The sequence below is a fragment of the Arachis stenosperma genome, chromosome 10, assembly GCF_014773155.1.
Source record: "Arachis stenosperma cultivar V10309 chromosome 10, arast.V10309.gnm1.PFL2, whole genome shotgun sequence".
Lineage (NCBI taxonomy): Eukaryota > Viridiplantae > Streptophyta > Magnoliopsida > Fabales > Fabaceae > Arachis > Arachis stenosperma.
Genome location: NC_080386.1, coordinates 2483140 through 2498484, shown reverse-complemented (window position 1 = coordinate 2498484; position 15345 = coordinate 2483140). Strand labels below are relative to the sequence as shown.

Here is a 15345-nt window from a genome sequence, read left to right as displayed (position 1 = left end):
TAGGTAGCTTTTAATTTGAATCCAAATTATGTGATGAACATATTCTCTATTCTGTGTCAATTTCATTCCATTGGTGGTAATAAAGCAAATGCTTAGCTTCACGTGTGCTCCCATATATGCCTCCGCCACTTCCTCACTTCCTGAATTTGATTCTCATCGTCATCACTATTAGTCATCAACATCTTTTCATATCTAAAATAAAATAAAACCAAAACTCAAAGCAAAATCTAATGGTGTAGGCCATGGGTTAAAATCTAGTACAAACTCTAAACAACAACAAACATATCTAAATAAAAATTGTTGAAATTAACATTCATCAGTAATTCAAATGCTATATGATTTTTTGTTCTTGTGTTAATCGACTGCAGAAATAAGTAATTTGTGTTTATCAAATGGTCGGTTCACTCTTCCACTTAAAAAAGTGCGGATATCAAATATTGTCTTGTGTATATTATAATGTGTTAGTCAACAACAAATTTTTAAATAAACTGCAAAATAATTGATGGCGCGCTAGGTTAAAGTTGCATCTAGGGTTGTCAAACGGACTAGTTCGATCCATTTAGACTCAGCCCGTTAAACCCGTAAATTAAATGGGTTAAACTGTTTAAACTCGTTTTATTCGTGGGCTATAATTTTTTAGCCTGGACTGTTTATGGTCAGTCCGATGAGTTATCCTTTTATTTTATTTTTAAAAAAATATTTTGACAAATAATATTATTTTTAAGTCAAAAATTTGTAAAAAATAATATTTTTTAGTTGATAGGTCGGATTTTCGAGTTGGATTGAAGGAAATATCGATTAAAAATACAACTTTTTTTAAAAAAATTAAACGGGCTACCCGTTTAATCCGTTATTTTTTTTTTCGGGTTAATCGGGCTCAATCCATTTAACCTGAAATTTAAACGGGATCAATTTTGGAAGAAAAATCCGTCCATTTAAATGGATAAACGAATTGGTCCGATGAGTTTGGCCCATTTTAACGGGCTAGTTGATATCTACAAACACGAAATAAGAAAAAAGTTGCTTGTTGAAAGTGTAGTTGAGAAAGTTTGTTGGACATGTTATTTAATTTACACACACACATATTTGTGGTCCGTTAAACTGGGAGTAGTTTGGGTTTGAGATGGAGGGGGCCGGGTAATGAATATTCTGTGAAAGAAACAAAATGAACTCACTTTCAAACATTTACATTATTAGTGTTACCCTCGTACAAAGGGGGGGACCAACCCTAAGCTATGCCATATAATAATAATGGATAAAAACATGCATAAGCAAAGAGCCAGAGAAGAGAGTGGTCCTTTTGCTAGCTACTCTGCTATCTAGTCCTAGCAATGAAGATCATAAATTAAAGTGGTAGAACGAATAATAATGGAATTGGAATGGCAATAAGGACGGTAAGAAATTAATGTATTATTGAAATATTTAAGGATATTTATTTAGAGCATATAAGGCAAATGAACTTACTTTCAATAATGGAGATGCATGTTTTGAAGCAAGCAAGCTAAAGGAATCGTCCCCCACACTAATGGAATGAATTCCCTTTTATTTCCCTCTTGCTCCATTGAAAAGGACTATCATTGAAGGGGCTCCACCTCCACACTTAGCTTTAATTTGTTTCTTGAAAAATAGGAGCAGAGGGTGTTGTTGCTTTCTAATAATTACTACTTGCTTTCTAGCTACATCACATAAAATCCTTTGTCCACACTAACGACAAGATACTTAATAACCCCATGCATTTCACTATTATAGCCTCCTTTCTCTACTTCTTTTTTTATTCACATGCATCTCTCTCCATTGTTATTCCATGTAAAAACCACCTGAATTTAAATAATTAATAAATAAGTATGTATTAACTTACACATGATCATATCAATAAAAATGACGTCACTCACTATACTTATCTTTGTTAGTATGTCTCACAGTAGAGGGAGAAGAAAGAGAGAACCAAACAAACACACATAAAAATACTAAACGATGTGAACAATAAATATGTTGGACGTTCAATTTAATAGATATGTAGATGATTATTTTTATTATTACTTTTAATTGGATGATTATTTCTATTGATTCGATTTACTCATGCACAGTTAACAATGATTGAATGTTCAATTCACTATGTGTGTACATGGTTATTCTAATGTTAAGATTTATGAGATAATTTCAGAGTGGAGTATTTTTTTACTCTATTGGATCAATTCTAGAGCTTGTTATTCACATTATTTATAAAAGTCATTATCTATCTAGCAAAAACATAAAAAAAATATTTTCACCTAACATTTCTCATATTGACTTTAAAAATTTTAAGTTAAAAAAATGCTAAAAATCATTTAAATTTATTATTTTTGACTGTTACTTAATTATTAATTCAATTTCTTTAGTCCAATAATAATCTAATAACATATATTTAATATTTTTAAACATTAATAATTAACTGATAAAAAAATAATAAATTCTAATACTCTTTTATGATTTTTCTAACTTAAATTCTTAACTTTGTAAACGTTGCTATTTTTTAATAAATTATAACTATTTATGTGGCGAAAAGAAGAGCATATATAAATAAAATTAAAGTCCATATGTAAGACTTTTCAAATGGTAGAATCCAAAGAAACAAGTTGGGTTGGTCTAGTGGTTAGCTCACTAGTCCGCTTAAACAAGTGTTGGAGGTTCGAATCCCGCTTTGTGCATGCAGCAACCCATTGGGCCAGCGACAAACCCTTAAATGGAGCTCAGTACCGCGGCGGATTAATCCTTGGTCTGTCAGGAGATACCGTAGAAAACCAAAAAAAAAAATGGTAGAATCCAAAGGCATAAAGAGATGGGAGAGTGGTGCATGGTGATGTTGTTGTGGTCCTGCCACGTCTTATTAGCCTTGTCTTCTTGTGCCTTACTATTATTATTGTTATTATAAATATGAAGACTCAAGCCTTGACTTCTCCATAATAACCTTACTAATCATGGGAGATAGTAGTTGGGGCGAGAGAAAGAGCATGAAGTACAATGAAGAAGAAGAAGAGGAAGATGAAGAATACCAAGACGAAGATGAAGGAAAAAAGAAGAGAGTAGTAGTGGTGAGCAACAAGAGAGCATCATCATCATCATGTACATGTCAAGTGGATGGTTGCAATGCAGATCTAAGCATTGCAAAGCAGTATCACAAGCGCCATAAGGTGTGTGAGTACCATGCCAAGGCTCACTCTGTTCTCATCTCTCAACAACATCAAAGGTTTTGCCAGCAATGTAGCAGGTTCACTAACCCTAATAATATTATATTCCTTTTAGGATCATGTTTAAACTACCCTAATAACCCTATTAACAATTTCCTGTCTTCATTTAAAATTAATATTTAAAAATAATTAAATAATAATTTAATTAAACTTGTTAAATTATCTAACGATACCTCAAATATCAACTTCTTATCAAGATAACTGCACTTGAGTTTTCATAGGTTTTTAATTTTATTTTTGTTTATACTATTTCTATAAATTTACAAGAAACGTTCAGAAAGATATCCATAAAATTTCAAAATTACATATCTAAAATCTAAAATTATGCTTCCAAAATGTTTTCTTGTTTTTCCACGTTTATTCTAAAAAACATGTAGAAAAAGATAATTTTTCCCCGTATAAATAAAACAAACAAAATAAATAACCTTGTTCCTTTGAACCTATCCTTATATAAATTAAGGTAAAAAATTAGGTGCATTCGACTTTACGTGAAATTAATATTTGAGAACCGTTAAATGAAAATTTAGTTAAATCAGTCAAATTATCTAACAGCTCTCAAGTATCAACTTTACGTGAAGTCTATTGCATCACCTGAGTTTCCACCATAAATTAAATTAACCAATAAAATTTTATTAACATGATTGGGTTAAGAAAAATGGGGTTTATATATATATCTCTCTCAGAAAACATATATAAGGCTCTTTCAATTTTGAGTTTTCAGGTTCCATGAGCTATCAGAATTTGATGACTCAAAAAGGAGTTGTAGAAGGCGTTTAGCTGGACACAATGAGAGGCGTCGCAAAAATTCATCAGATTGCCAAGGATAAGAATTTCCAATGATAGTTAAGATGAACTTCAATAATATTGAATCCAGCAGCATCTAATTGAAATAAATAAATTTTCTGTTGAATATGGTTCCTGTTTAAAGTTTAAACTAATGCTATTATTTATCTTTGAGGATGCTCTCTCTCTTCTGTCAATATATTTCCGATCCATCCCAATGAAATTATAAAGGTTAAAACTTAGATGCAGTCGGCTTCACATGAAGTCGATACGTAAGAGTCGTTAGATAATTTAATTGATTTGACTAAATTTTTATTTATTGGCTCTCAACTAACAACTTCACGTAAAATCGACTGTATCTGAGTTTTCACTAATTATAAAATAATAAGAGCAATGCTAGGAGGCCAGCAATTTTTGTAATTGTTAGCCATCAACTAGCCATCAATAATGATTTGATAGTATGAGATTTCATCCAATGACTCATCTTCCTCTACTGATTACATGCTGGCCAAAATTTAATAAAACTGCTGGCCCTAGACTTTTCCAAATAATAATCTTGTGTGTATGTATTGCTCAACATTTATTGTTTTTACACTATAAATGTCCTGAAATTTATACCAAAAAGTCTTACATATCCAAATCACGTGGCATGCATTCTAATAATGTTGTATGATCTAATAACAATGTTTTTAAAAAAAATAAAAAGGAAAAAAAGAAAAAGAAAAAGAAAAGTCTTGTATGTATAATGTTTTTTTCCTGCGGCATTCTTATTCGTTAATAATTATATTATGATTTTGATAGCTATATTGGCATTACACAACACAAGTTCATAACACTAGTATATATATATATGTATATATATATATATATATATATATATATACTGCGTCAAGGAATAAAAATATTGGGTGAGTCATTAATTATATGTAGGAATAATGTAACGAGACAAAAAATAGTTTGTCAATGGGAATGGCACCAGAAAGCATATGTGTTAAGTAAAGTAATTTTATTCGGAATATGGCGTTGGCTTGAAAATAATAATACGCCCCTTTGCCACCTTTATTTCTAATAAGTAATAAGCATGTTTGACAAATAATTTATTTATGGTTAATCATATTTGGTATTAAAAAAATTAAATACTCAAATTGGTTTTAAAGACTTTTAGATTACATACATTGGTCACAATAATCTTTTATTATTTTACAAGTATTTGAGATAGATTGGTCTTTTGCAACTGAGACTAATTCTTAAAGATTTTTGAAATGGGTCTTGGGGCAAAACACTAAAATAAGTCAAAGGGAAGAAATTTTTACGTAAATCCGCCAAACCAAAATTTTTTTCATGAATCAACCAAAGCATATTTATATGTAGTTCGAATCAATTAGATTCGAACTCAATCTACACATAATTCGAATCATATTGCTTCGAATTATACACAAAACTCACACACACACTAATTCGAATCAACTTGATTCGAATTACACACATACAATAATTCGAATCAAGTTGATTCGAATTACACCCTGATTTATTAAAAAAATTAATAATTTATTAAAAAATTTATTAAAAAATAATAATTTAAAATTAAAAAATATATATTTTATTTCATGTATTAAAAAAAATCTAACAAAATATTTAATTACGAGACTTTTTTTAAATATTCATGAGCTATTAAAAATGGACAAAAGAGTATTGTATGGAATTTGAATTGATAGCTCATTAATATTTAAAAAAAGTCTCGTAATTAAATATTTTGTTAGATTTTTTTTAATACATGAAATAAAATATATATTTTTTAATTTTAAATTATTATTTTTTAATAAATTTTTTAATAAATTATTAATTTTTTTAATAAATCAGGGTGTAATTCGAATCAACTTGATTCGAATTATTGTATGTGTGTAATTCGAATTAAGTTGATTCGAATTAGTGTGTGTGTGAGTTTTGTGTATAATTCGAAGCAATATGATTCGAATTATGTGTAGATTGAGTTCGAATCTAATTGATTCAAACTACATATAAACATGCTTTGGTTGAGATATTAATCTAAAAAATTTTATACAATCATCTAATTAGATTTATATATTTAGTCATTTAGATAAATTTTTAAATAATAAATAATAAGTTTAAAAATTTGTTATTTTTTATAAATTCTTTTAAAATAATAAAAAAAATTGAAGTTTAAAATGTCCAATTTAAAATTTATTTAAACCAATCCAAATATGCATTTAAAAAGAATAAATACTCAAATTAGTGTTTAAAAAATTTTAAATTGGATATTTTGGTCTCTCATAAATTTATTTTTTAAAAAATCTTGAAAATTATTATCATTGGACATATTAGTCCCTTTGTCACGTTGAATGGAAATTAATTTATTTTATAGTGATATTTTTTAAAGATTTAATTGTCTTATAATAAAATTTGTTTACATACTTATTTAGTTATTTACTTAATACATATATTCAAAATTTGATTGAAAGCGAAAAAAAAATTTATTTGACAAATGTATTTTTAAAAATTTTAATAAATAAAATCTATTAGAAACTAAAATCTTTTAGAAGTGAATTTAAGTATAAAAGCTTTTTAGTTTTGTATTTCTTTTTCCTCTCTAAAAATATACACTTTTTAATTTAGATGTGGAAGGGAAAATGGTATCGTACGCAGTTATGGAGTGTTTAGGTGTTTTACACAACTGTGGTGTTAGGAGTAATAATCGGACACTCCACACTAATCCGATTTGTCCGATTACCTTTGCCAAAATTTAAATTTTCTTTTCTACACTAATCGAACGACTTAATTTTTTTTAATAAAAAAATCGAATGGTCCGATTTCTTCATCTCTTATTTCAGAAAAAAACTATCTCATATCCATGTCTAACACCTACACTCTTCACAACAATACACAACACACATATGCTTCTCATATCCCAAAAAATGAGCCGAAAATATACATAGGCGCAAGTGATTTACATGAAATTATCTATGATAATTGGCCGACATAAGGTAAAAATAAAAATGTGTAAAGTCAATGTGAATGTGAATGAGTGAAGAGATGAAATGAGAAATGATTAATGAGTGATCAGTGCTCACGTGGGCTTGTATGCACAGAAGCACACCTCATTGATGATACGTCCACACCTCTATTCTATATGCATGCATTTCCAAATTACCTTTAATTAGTTGAACGGTCATCCACTTTTGTTTTGTTTTGTACAAACCAATTAACTCTACGATTTATCATTCCATGCTCATAATTTCATATCATCAAATTAATTAAATTACATAGGGGATAGCCGGATAGGGAAGGTTACTATCAAAGGCCCTGGCCCCTTCTAAGTTCTTTGACCAATCTCAATAATTTGCAAGATGCTTCAATGAAATTGGGTAAGTTATGGTTGGTGAAATTGCTGTTTTTAGACAAAGTCTAAGAAGTGACCAATCTCAATAATTAAACTTTTTGTCTCTTTATGAGTTTATTGAACTTATATTATCGTATCAAAGCAAATATGAAATGAAATAAAATCTATTGAATAAAACAAGAGTGACGATGAAAAATTGGGCATGTGAATCAAGTTGTTGGGGTCAGATAGGGAAGTTTTAAAAGGTGATTGTGAAAGCATCATGCCTCTAATAGTAGTAGTAATCGCACATATTCATATTCATAATCATAACAAGTGTGTGTGTGTGTTGTATACACTAAAAAAGATTCATACATTCATCCATCTTAATGTTTCACAATCTCCCATGATCTTTGGACTACTGCCATTTCACTTCAATTGATATACCAATCTTTCAAATTTATTTCCTTGATTTATTTCCAAGCAATTGACATTACAAGCATTCTTATTCAGAGACTTTTAAAAGATTTATTTCCTTGATTTTCATTTCTCACAAACCAGTTGGAAACCTGTAAGATCACAAGGAAGTTCACTCTTAACATTAACATCACTATGTTCTAGATATTCTCATCTCACCACTTCCTCAGAGGTCATAACTTACTAGGAACAACTTCCTTAGGGAGAACCCCACTCTTTCCAACTTGAGAAGAGCCACTGAAAATGTCCTTTCTTTCAGCAATAAACTTAGCGAACCGAGAACCTTTCTCGTCTTTGCTTTTCTTGTCTATGAGAGACTGAGGTGGACCGGGAATCGGATGGTGCTTAGGAGTTGATGGTCGCATCAACGCCCATACGGATGAAAGGTATTCGTTTGGTTCGTCTAGAATCCGAAGAACTGATAAATTCTGCATATCTGCAATGTAAGATCGTATCATAAGATGCCAGACTACAACTTGAGACAAAGTAAATAAATAAAAATTTGAACTTTTGCATCAACAAATGATTTTATAAGCAAACCTTTTGAGAACTTGAAAATGGGTGCCAAAGCTGCACATGGGATGCTAAAGTTAAGATTTGGTATTACAGCACCTCCACCATGCCTTGCATTGCTGTGTCAAAAAGACGTTACGTTATAATTAAATGGTAAAGTTTTATACACAATCATTCGATAACAATAAAGAAAATTGAATCACAAGACGAAAAGTCCATATTATGCAAGAAAAATAATTGAAACCAATGAATAAAATTGAAGTAACAAATGTCTACCAATTGAACTAACATGGATTAACTTTTATGCGCAAGTAAACTTTGTTGTATTACCTTGTAACTAGGCCAATCATGTGGCCATCTGAATTAATAACAGCACCACCACTAGCACCAGGATGAACAGCAGCCGTTGTTTCAAGCATTGCTGAGAACTGCTCATGCGTGTGAATGGATTGATATGATTGTGGAGTCTTTGCTTCAACTACTTTTGCTACCACACCAGAGCAAACAGATGGGAAGAACCCTAATAAAAATAGATGACTTTCTAGGTTAAACACACAAAATAAAAAGAGAATCCATAGTAATTGAACCAATTCCCTATTAAAGTAAAAATAGGTACAACATCATCGCATTTTTCGAACTGATCAACCCAGCAATAAATAATCATATACAAATACAATGAAAAAAAATTTTATGCAGAAGGAAGGATAGCATGATAAACCCTTTTTACATTTATCGCAAGTTCATACCGTGTTTAGGGCCAAATAGTCCATGTCCAATGACATATGCCTTTGATCCTGTGGTTGGCCGGGAAAAATCCATTACAATGGGGGAAAGTTTATCTGGAACGGATTTGAGCTGCAATAAAGCAACATCCCACGGCCCTTTACAGACATATAGTACTTTAGCATCGCACCATAACGGAGGTGTGACATGATCAAGGCGAACACGTAAATTTATATGGTTGTAGTAGGTTGGATTCAACTTATGATATGTCCCCTGTTCATTAGTAGCAAATGGATAAAGAATCGCCTTCACTGTAGGCGAAGTTTGACTCTGTTGATTGCATTCAATTCCATTGTAAAAAGATGTAGCTCCCTTTAGCATGAAAGGAATTTTTTCTGAGCTAGTTCCATATCCTCCACCACTTGCATGTGTTTTGCTAAATCTCCATGGTTCCAACAGGTGGGCATTCGTAAGTATGAGACCTTGACTGTTTAGCAAAACACCAGATGCCCATATGCCATCACCAACAGTAACGAGACAGATAGAAGCCATTGCCTTCTCAATCGGTAATGGTGAGGAGCAACCGTAACTTACAGGCTCGTGTTCATTACTAGACATTACGCTTAACTTGATAGTATCAAGAAAAGGCGCCTTGCCTTCAACATAAGAATTCTCCTGCTGATTGTATGACCCTTCCATTGTGTTCTGAGGCCACATCTGCAGCAACCCACTCGACGCTCTCACAATGGCTTCCCATGGAATCACCAGCTGTTACCAAAAACTAGTGTTTCACATGATGAGTATAACTTTGAGAAGGTTTAGATAATGCAGGAAAAGAGGAGAACATATATGAGGCACCTGGATTTCCGCACCGCTTGTATTCTGCCTCAATGGTCTGATCAGGATACCAGTAAGACATGCATGCTCACTGAAAACCGGGCTGCCTTCCATTCCTGGCAGACAGCGTGTCAAAACATGAGCCAGAATCAATCACATAAATGATAAATTGATTATGTAATAGAGAAATCGCTCACACCAGGAAGACTGCGAACGTCAACCATCAGCAATGATCCATCTGACGAATTAGGAGGATAGCAGTTTGCAATGCATCCTACTGATATACTGATTCAATCAAGCAACCAAATTAATGGACAGAATGACACAAATATGTCAAACTTTGATACCTACTTCACCACAGCATTTGAGGCAAAATAGCTGCCTGTACAACTTAAAAAAAAAATTCACATAGTTGATACTGAAAGTTCACAGAAATTCATGTTACATCAGGGTTTTAAACAAATTCACAATGAAAGAAGTGTATAACCATTTCAATCTTCCTTTCCTTCTTTTAGATAAACAAAAGAATAATACCTGTTAAAGAAGTGAGCAGGTGACAGGACCCCAAAAGGAGAGCCAACTGCCAGAAGAAAATCACCCCTTTTATTCATAGATGATGACGATACTTTAGTCTCTAGCAAGTCCTATATTACAACCATAAACCATTCATGCTCATGAGTCTCGACAGAGAAACAAAGAACGCCAGTAGGATGAAAATCATTCTTTGTCTAATCTTTAGCCTATCTTATCCCTATTTGCAACAAGATCTGACTGGAGAAAAGCAAAAGTTCAGAAAGATACCTTGAAAGATAATGGAACACTTAGAATGGCAATTCTAGTCAATGCTTTGTGTATAAGATTTGCATTACTAAATCTTTCCACTGCCGATCTTCCCTGTCATTCAACAGATCATTTATCAGACTCTGTCCAAAAGGACTGCTTATCGTAGTGATGTTATTCTCACATATAATTTGGAAGAAGATAGAAACTTTGATAAGTTATACACACATGGACTAGTAGAAACAATTTTTCATGACTGCAGTTTCATTAGCCAATGAACAAACAAAATATTATATGATCTTAATATGGATGGATATTACATGATTAATCTACGATAAAACCCAATCAAAAAGATATTATGTCATCAAACATACCTGTCATCACATGAAAAAAAAGAATAAAACATATCTGCCAAGGCATAACTTTCTAACACTTCCATTAGTCATCATCTATACTAAAAAGTAATATAAAATCCAAATAATCAAGCATGTTAAGGAAGAAAATAAAGAATGAACAAAAATGGAGATATGGAAGAAGCATGATAAGCCAGGGCCTAAGTTGTGATTGTGGTCAAAAGTACAGGCCACCAAAGCTCACTTTTTTCCCTACCCATTTTCATCTTATGGCAATCAATCTACAAATATTAAGGCCATTTCTAAGCTTAAGCAAGTGGTCCCTTTGAAATCCACTGAAGATAAAAGTTTCAATAAAATTCAGCTAATACCTGCTTAAGTCATGGAAGGATCATCATTCTTTGATCTCATGCCCTAGAATAATAATTCACATTATGGTGCCTTGAAGTTGCAGACCGACGAGCAAAACTTTCCAGGTGTTTAAATTGACTGTTTACTCCCAGAAGCAATAGACAAACACATGCTACAATTTAATTAGTTTAGCTATTTAATTTAGACAAGCGACATACAAGTCATCAGATTTATGAATGCAGAAATGCACTTTCGTCAAGGCATTTGGATCATACTTCCTGTGACATTCTTTAACATAAACAGATTATTGCAGAAGCACATTCATAAAGAACAAAGAGAGCCAACCTGAGTCTGAATGAAATCTTTTGATGGTTGAGGTTCATTATATGATGCCAAGGACCAACCAATCTCCCATTCATGCTCAGGCAAGCCCGAAGATGCTTCTATAAGTGACTGGAGACAAAGGGCCGAAGCGGGAACATCAATCTGCATAATTAATAAATCTAATTAGCATTGGACCAACAAATTAGTGCCTTAGGGATTAGACTAAACACACTCACAGGATGAACATGTTACAAAACTCAAGTCAATAAAATGGAATAAAGTAGGAAAGTTCAGAATGCCTACTAATGACAAAAGCCGGGCCACAATCCAACAGGGAGTTGGTTGACTCGATTTTTCATCGGTTTTTTCAGTCATAACATCGATCTGAACACCAGAAATCAACTCAGGCCTACCCTGAACAGCATAAAAAATAAAGTCTTAACTTTTAACACACACCCAGCAAAGCAAATATAATAAAGTAGCAATTTTGATGAGCAGCAACCTGAGGAATGTTGTGTCTGTGGTGAGGAGATAGAAAAGGCTCAAGAACTGATGCAACAGTGACAACCAATACCGTATCCTCAGAATTCTGGCCATAGAGAGTGGTAGCTACTTGAGCATCAAAGAGGGTATGAGGTACAAGCATCCCTGAAGCTGATAGAGTTGTTTCTCCAGAACTACACATACAAGAAACAGAGCAATTAAGATAGAGAAAACCCCATAAATACACAAACTTTCGGGGGGAAAACAAACCGGTATTGATGAAAAGCGTGTCTTCTCATCTTCATCCCTTTTGGGTCCTGCAAAAAATAAAAATTGGAACGGGATTGATCCTCATGATGAAAAATACAATAAGGAGCGGGGTTTGAGAAGAGAGAAAGAGAGTAAGACTGACGGGACCGCGAACTCTGAGCATAACGGCGAAGTTGCGGGCAAAATCAACGGCCTCCGACACACCCATTTGGAAGACTTGAATTGATTCGAAGGAAGCTAAGCTACCATTAGAGACGGAGGATAAGAAGAGATTGTGTCCTCCTTTCTACGTTTTCCTAGGCACCGCAGCGTAATTGAATTACAGATTTTGGATTTTCTAAATTTTGAATTTTATTTTAAAAACTAAGGTGTGATCTCTTATATATTTTTTTTTGGTACACAAATTACAAATTTACATGTGAAGGTGGATGTGAATATGAATAAATGTAAGATTTAGTGTGGTGAATATGAATTATTTGAATAATAAGATATAATAGTTGAAAATGATTAGATAATTAATAAATTTAATTAAATAATTATTTTTAATCATTAATTTCACATTAAATTTTAATCCTCATTTTTGAATGATTACTTTTTAAAAATTGTATGAAATTTCTCACTAAAGAAATTAAGGGAATCCATATAATGGAAAATATTTCCAACATATCCAATACTCATATTGAATAGTCTTCTAGCTTTTAGCATAGAGCTCCTCTATAGATTTGCATCGACCCAAAGTTATACTAATGGGGTAAGAAAAGTTGTTTGCTGTTTAACTATGGTTGCTGCTATATATAAAGAGATAACCAGTTGCACAGTAGGATAATATAGATCATGCTCAAAAGTTGCAAATAATCTGCATTTTATATTCTTATTGGTCTGTGCTTTGAATTATCGGCTCTATATATATCTATTCACAATCAGATTTATATCTAATGTAATATTATTATTTTATTTGTTGGAAATTGCTTGGTTCGTTTCTAAAATGTCAGCCAGAAGTAACGATAACATTATTAAAGGAATTTACCTCCTATTAGTATTACTTACTTTCGTTTAAGCGAACAAAAACACATGAATATTCTAATTCTGATACTCTAATTTCAGTAATTTGAGACTCAGGAACCCGGCCAACACAGGTTGATATAGAGACATAGTTCCGAATTTCTTTATGAATATTAAATTATGAAGAGTACTATGAAGCCAGTAATTTTTATATTTTGTAACCATCAATTAGTTATTAAAAATATTTTTAATGGTATAAAATTACATTCAATAGACATATTATTTATCAATATTAAATTATTCTTTCACCTTAGTTAATGACAACAATAAAAAAATCTCAGGACTCACAAATTCTAAATTCACAATAATGTAATGATAATAGGCTCCGTGTCTCTCTCACCTCTTCTAGATGATATGATTTTTAGCCCCAACAAGAAAATAACAAAGTAGTAACACACTTTTATTCATCTTAATATATAACATAATATTAACTACATAATCGATTATACTTATGATTTATCCCAGAGGGAAAATCGAAAACAGAAACAAAAAAGTCATTGCCCAAATTCGAGCATACTAATAATAATTAATCTTCTTTTACATTTCAGTTGCTAATTATTATAATTATAATATGAGAGTATTTACATTATTTCATGCACTGCACGCAGCTTAGCGGTGCTTGCTCCTTGACTCGCCGCTGTAGAGCCTGCCATCACATACATGCAAGTGGTTATATATATATATATATATATATATATATATACATATGAATGATGAATGCAAATTGCAAAGTGTTTAATTAAGAAGCTAATTAAGTACCAATCATAGACAGTGGGAGAATTGGGGAGTGGTTTGTCAAACATCTGAGCACCAATGCTCTTGGTGGCAGAGTTACTCCCTGGGTGGAACACGCTCCTCCACACGTTATCTGCCTTACGCGCCGACCCCGGTGACGTTGGCGTCCCCGGGGTTGGTGGGGTCGTCGGCATCGACGTGCTCTTCTTGAAGCTGCTTCCATCTCCTTCATCTGATCAATCATATCATATATTTCTATATGTAACATCATATCATACAAAACTACATATCTTATTATTATTCATAGCGATGATACCTTTGATTTCGGTGGTGATCTTCCTGAGCCTACCAAGCCCACGATCAGGTTGAGGCCCAGCTACAACATCATCCCAGAGCTTCTCTAGCAGAACCATTTTAATTTGCTTCCTCTATATGTTCCAACAAAAACGATAATGAATGGGGATTCTCTGTGTTTGTGGATGCTCAATATATATAGAGAGAGATCCAATGCTTAAAATATCTCTCAAGTGTTATGATGGTTCCAAGTGTAACATAATTTTGATTTTGATGCTGTGATAAGGTGAGTGGCAATAGTGAATCGAAGGAAGTGGAAAAAGCCAGAAATTGAAAAGTGGATGAAGGGGAGATGGATAAGGATGAACACTCAAGACTTGGTCAATCAATAATATCTTCACTCTTCAGAGCCATGTGTCAATTTGTGGGACCCCATCCTTGTCATCATATTTTTTTTTGTTCACAGTATTCTCCAACCCGACAGGTCAATAATTAATCCGTCGTGAATCTGAGCTCCATTTAAGGGTCTGTCGCTGGCCAAAAGATTACTGCATATACAAGACGGGATTCGAACCCCTCAACACTTGCTTAAGCCTGACCACTCGACCCATTCAAGTTGTTTCATATTTTCTTTTTAATTAGATTGGAGTAGAAGGTTTTTTATTTTTATTTTTTTTTTAGTTTTTTTTTGGTGAAAATTGAAAGTGATGAAATTGGATCAAACATATGGATAGGTCTTGTGAATTAGGCATAAATGGGCTCCGGAAGAGGCTCGTTGACTAGCTGATAATGGACT

The 15345-nt window shown here is 32.5% G+C and overlaps 3 protein-coding genes across 3 annotated transcripts; 1 reads left to right on the top strand and 2 right to left on the bottom strand.

Moving 5' to 3' along the window:
* The first annotated feature begins 2950 nt into the window (after positions 1-2950).
* Positions 2951-4187, top strand: LOC130957921 (squamosa promoter-binding-like protein 3). Its single transcript, XM_057884771.1, has 2 exons — positions 2951-3247; positions 3949-4187. The coding sequence occupies exons 1-2, from the start codon at positions 2958-2960 to the stop codon at positions 4052-4054; spliced, it is 396 nt and encodes a 131-aa protein (XP_057740754.1). The 5' UTR covers positions 2951-2957; the 3' UTR covers positions 4055-4187.
* Positions 4188-7694: 3507 nt separating this feature from the next.
* On the bottom strand, positions 7695-12819 carry LOC130955592 (glyoxysomal processing protease, glyoxysomal). Its single transcript, XM_057882482.1, has 13 exons — positions 12601-12819; positions 12459-12505; positions 12208-12382; positions 12009-12119; positions 11727-11867; positions 10699-10791; positions 10432-10541; positions 10097-10182; positions 9919-10013; positions 9084-9828; positions 8668-8857; positions 8365-8456; positions 7695-8260 (listed from the first exon to the last, which is right to left on the bottom strand). Exons 1-13 carry the CDS (start codon positions 12664-12666, stop codon positions 7998-8000), a joined length of 2214 nt encoding a protein of 737 aa, XP_057738465.1. The 5' UTR covers positions 12667-12819; the 3' UTR covers positions 7695-7997.
* A 1080-nt stretch (positions 12820-13899) lies between these two features.
* On the bottom strand, positions 13900-14890 carry LOC130954737 (dormancy-associated protein 1-like). Its single transcript, XM_057881499.1, has 3 exons — positions 14572-14890; positions 14280-14487; positions 13900-14166 (listed from the first exon to the last, which is right to left on the bottom strand). The coding sequence occupies exons 1-3, from the start codon at positions 14666-14668 to the stop codon at positions 14130-14132; spliced, it is 342 nt and encodes a 113-aa protein (XP_057737482.1). The 5' UTR covers positions 14669-14890; the 3' UTR covers positions 13900-14129.
* Positions 14891-15345: the final 455 nt, after the last annotated feature.

Coding starts and splice junctions, on each gene's coding strand:
- LOC130955592 (XM_057882482.1), bottom strand. CDS start 12,666: ATGGGTGTGTCGGAGGCCGTTGATTTTGCCCGCAACTTCGCCGTTATG. Junction 12,383..12,458: donor CACGCTTTTCATCAATACCG/GTTTGTTTTCCC, acceptor TTGTATGTGTAG/TTCTGGAGAAACAACTCTAT. Junction 11,868..12,008: donor TGGCCCGGCTTTTGTCATTA/GTAGGCATTCTG, acceptor TTAATTATGCAG/ATTGATGTTCCCGCTTCGGC.
- LOC130957921 (XM_057884771.1), top strand. CDS start 2,958: ATGGGAGATAGTAGTTGGGGCGAGAGAAAGAGCATGAAGTACAATGAA. Junction 3,248..3,948: donor TTTTGCCAGCAATGTAGCAG/GTTCACTAACCC, acceptor TTGAGTTTTCAG/GTTCCATGAGCTATCAGAAT.
- LOC130954737 (XM_057881499.1), bottom strand. CDS start 14,668: ATGGTTCTGCTAGAGAAGCTCTGGGATGATGTTGTAGCTGGGCCTCAA. Junction 14,488..14,571: donor GATCACCACCGAAATCAAAG/GTATCATCGCTA, acceptor ATGATTGATCAG/ATGAAGGAGATGGAAGCAGC. Junction 14,167..14,279: donor TCTCCCACTGTCTATGATTG/GTACTTAATTAG, acceptor ATGTGATGGCAG/GCTCTACAGCGGCGAGTCAA.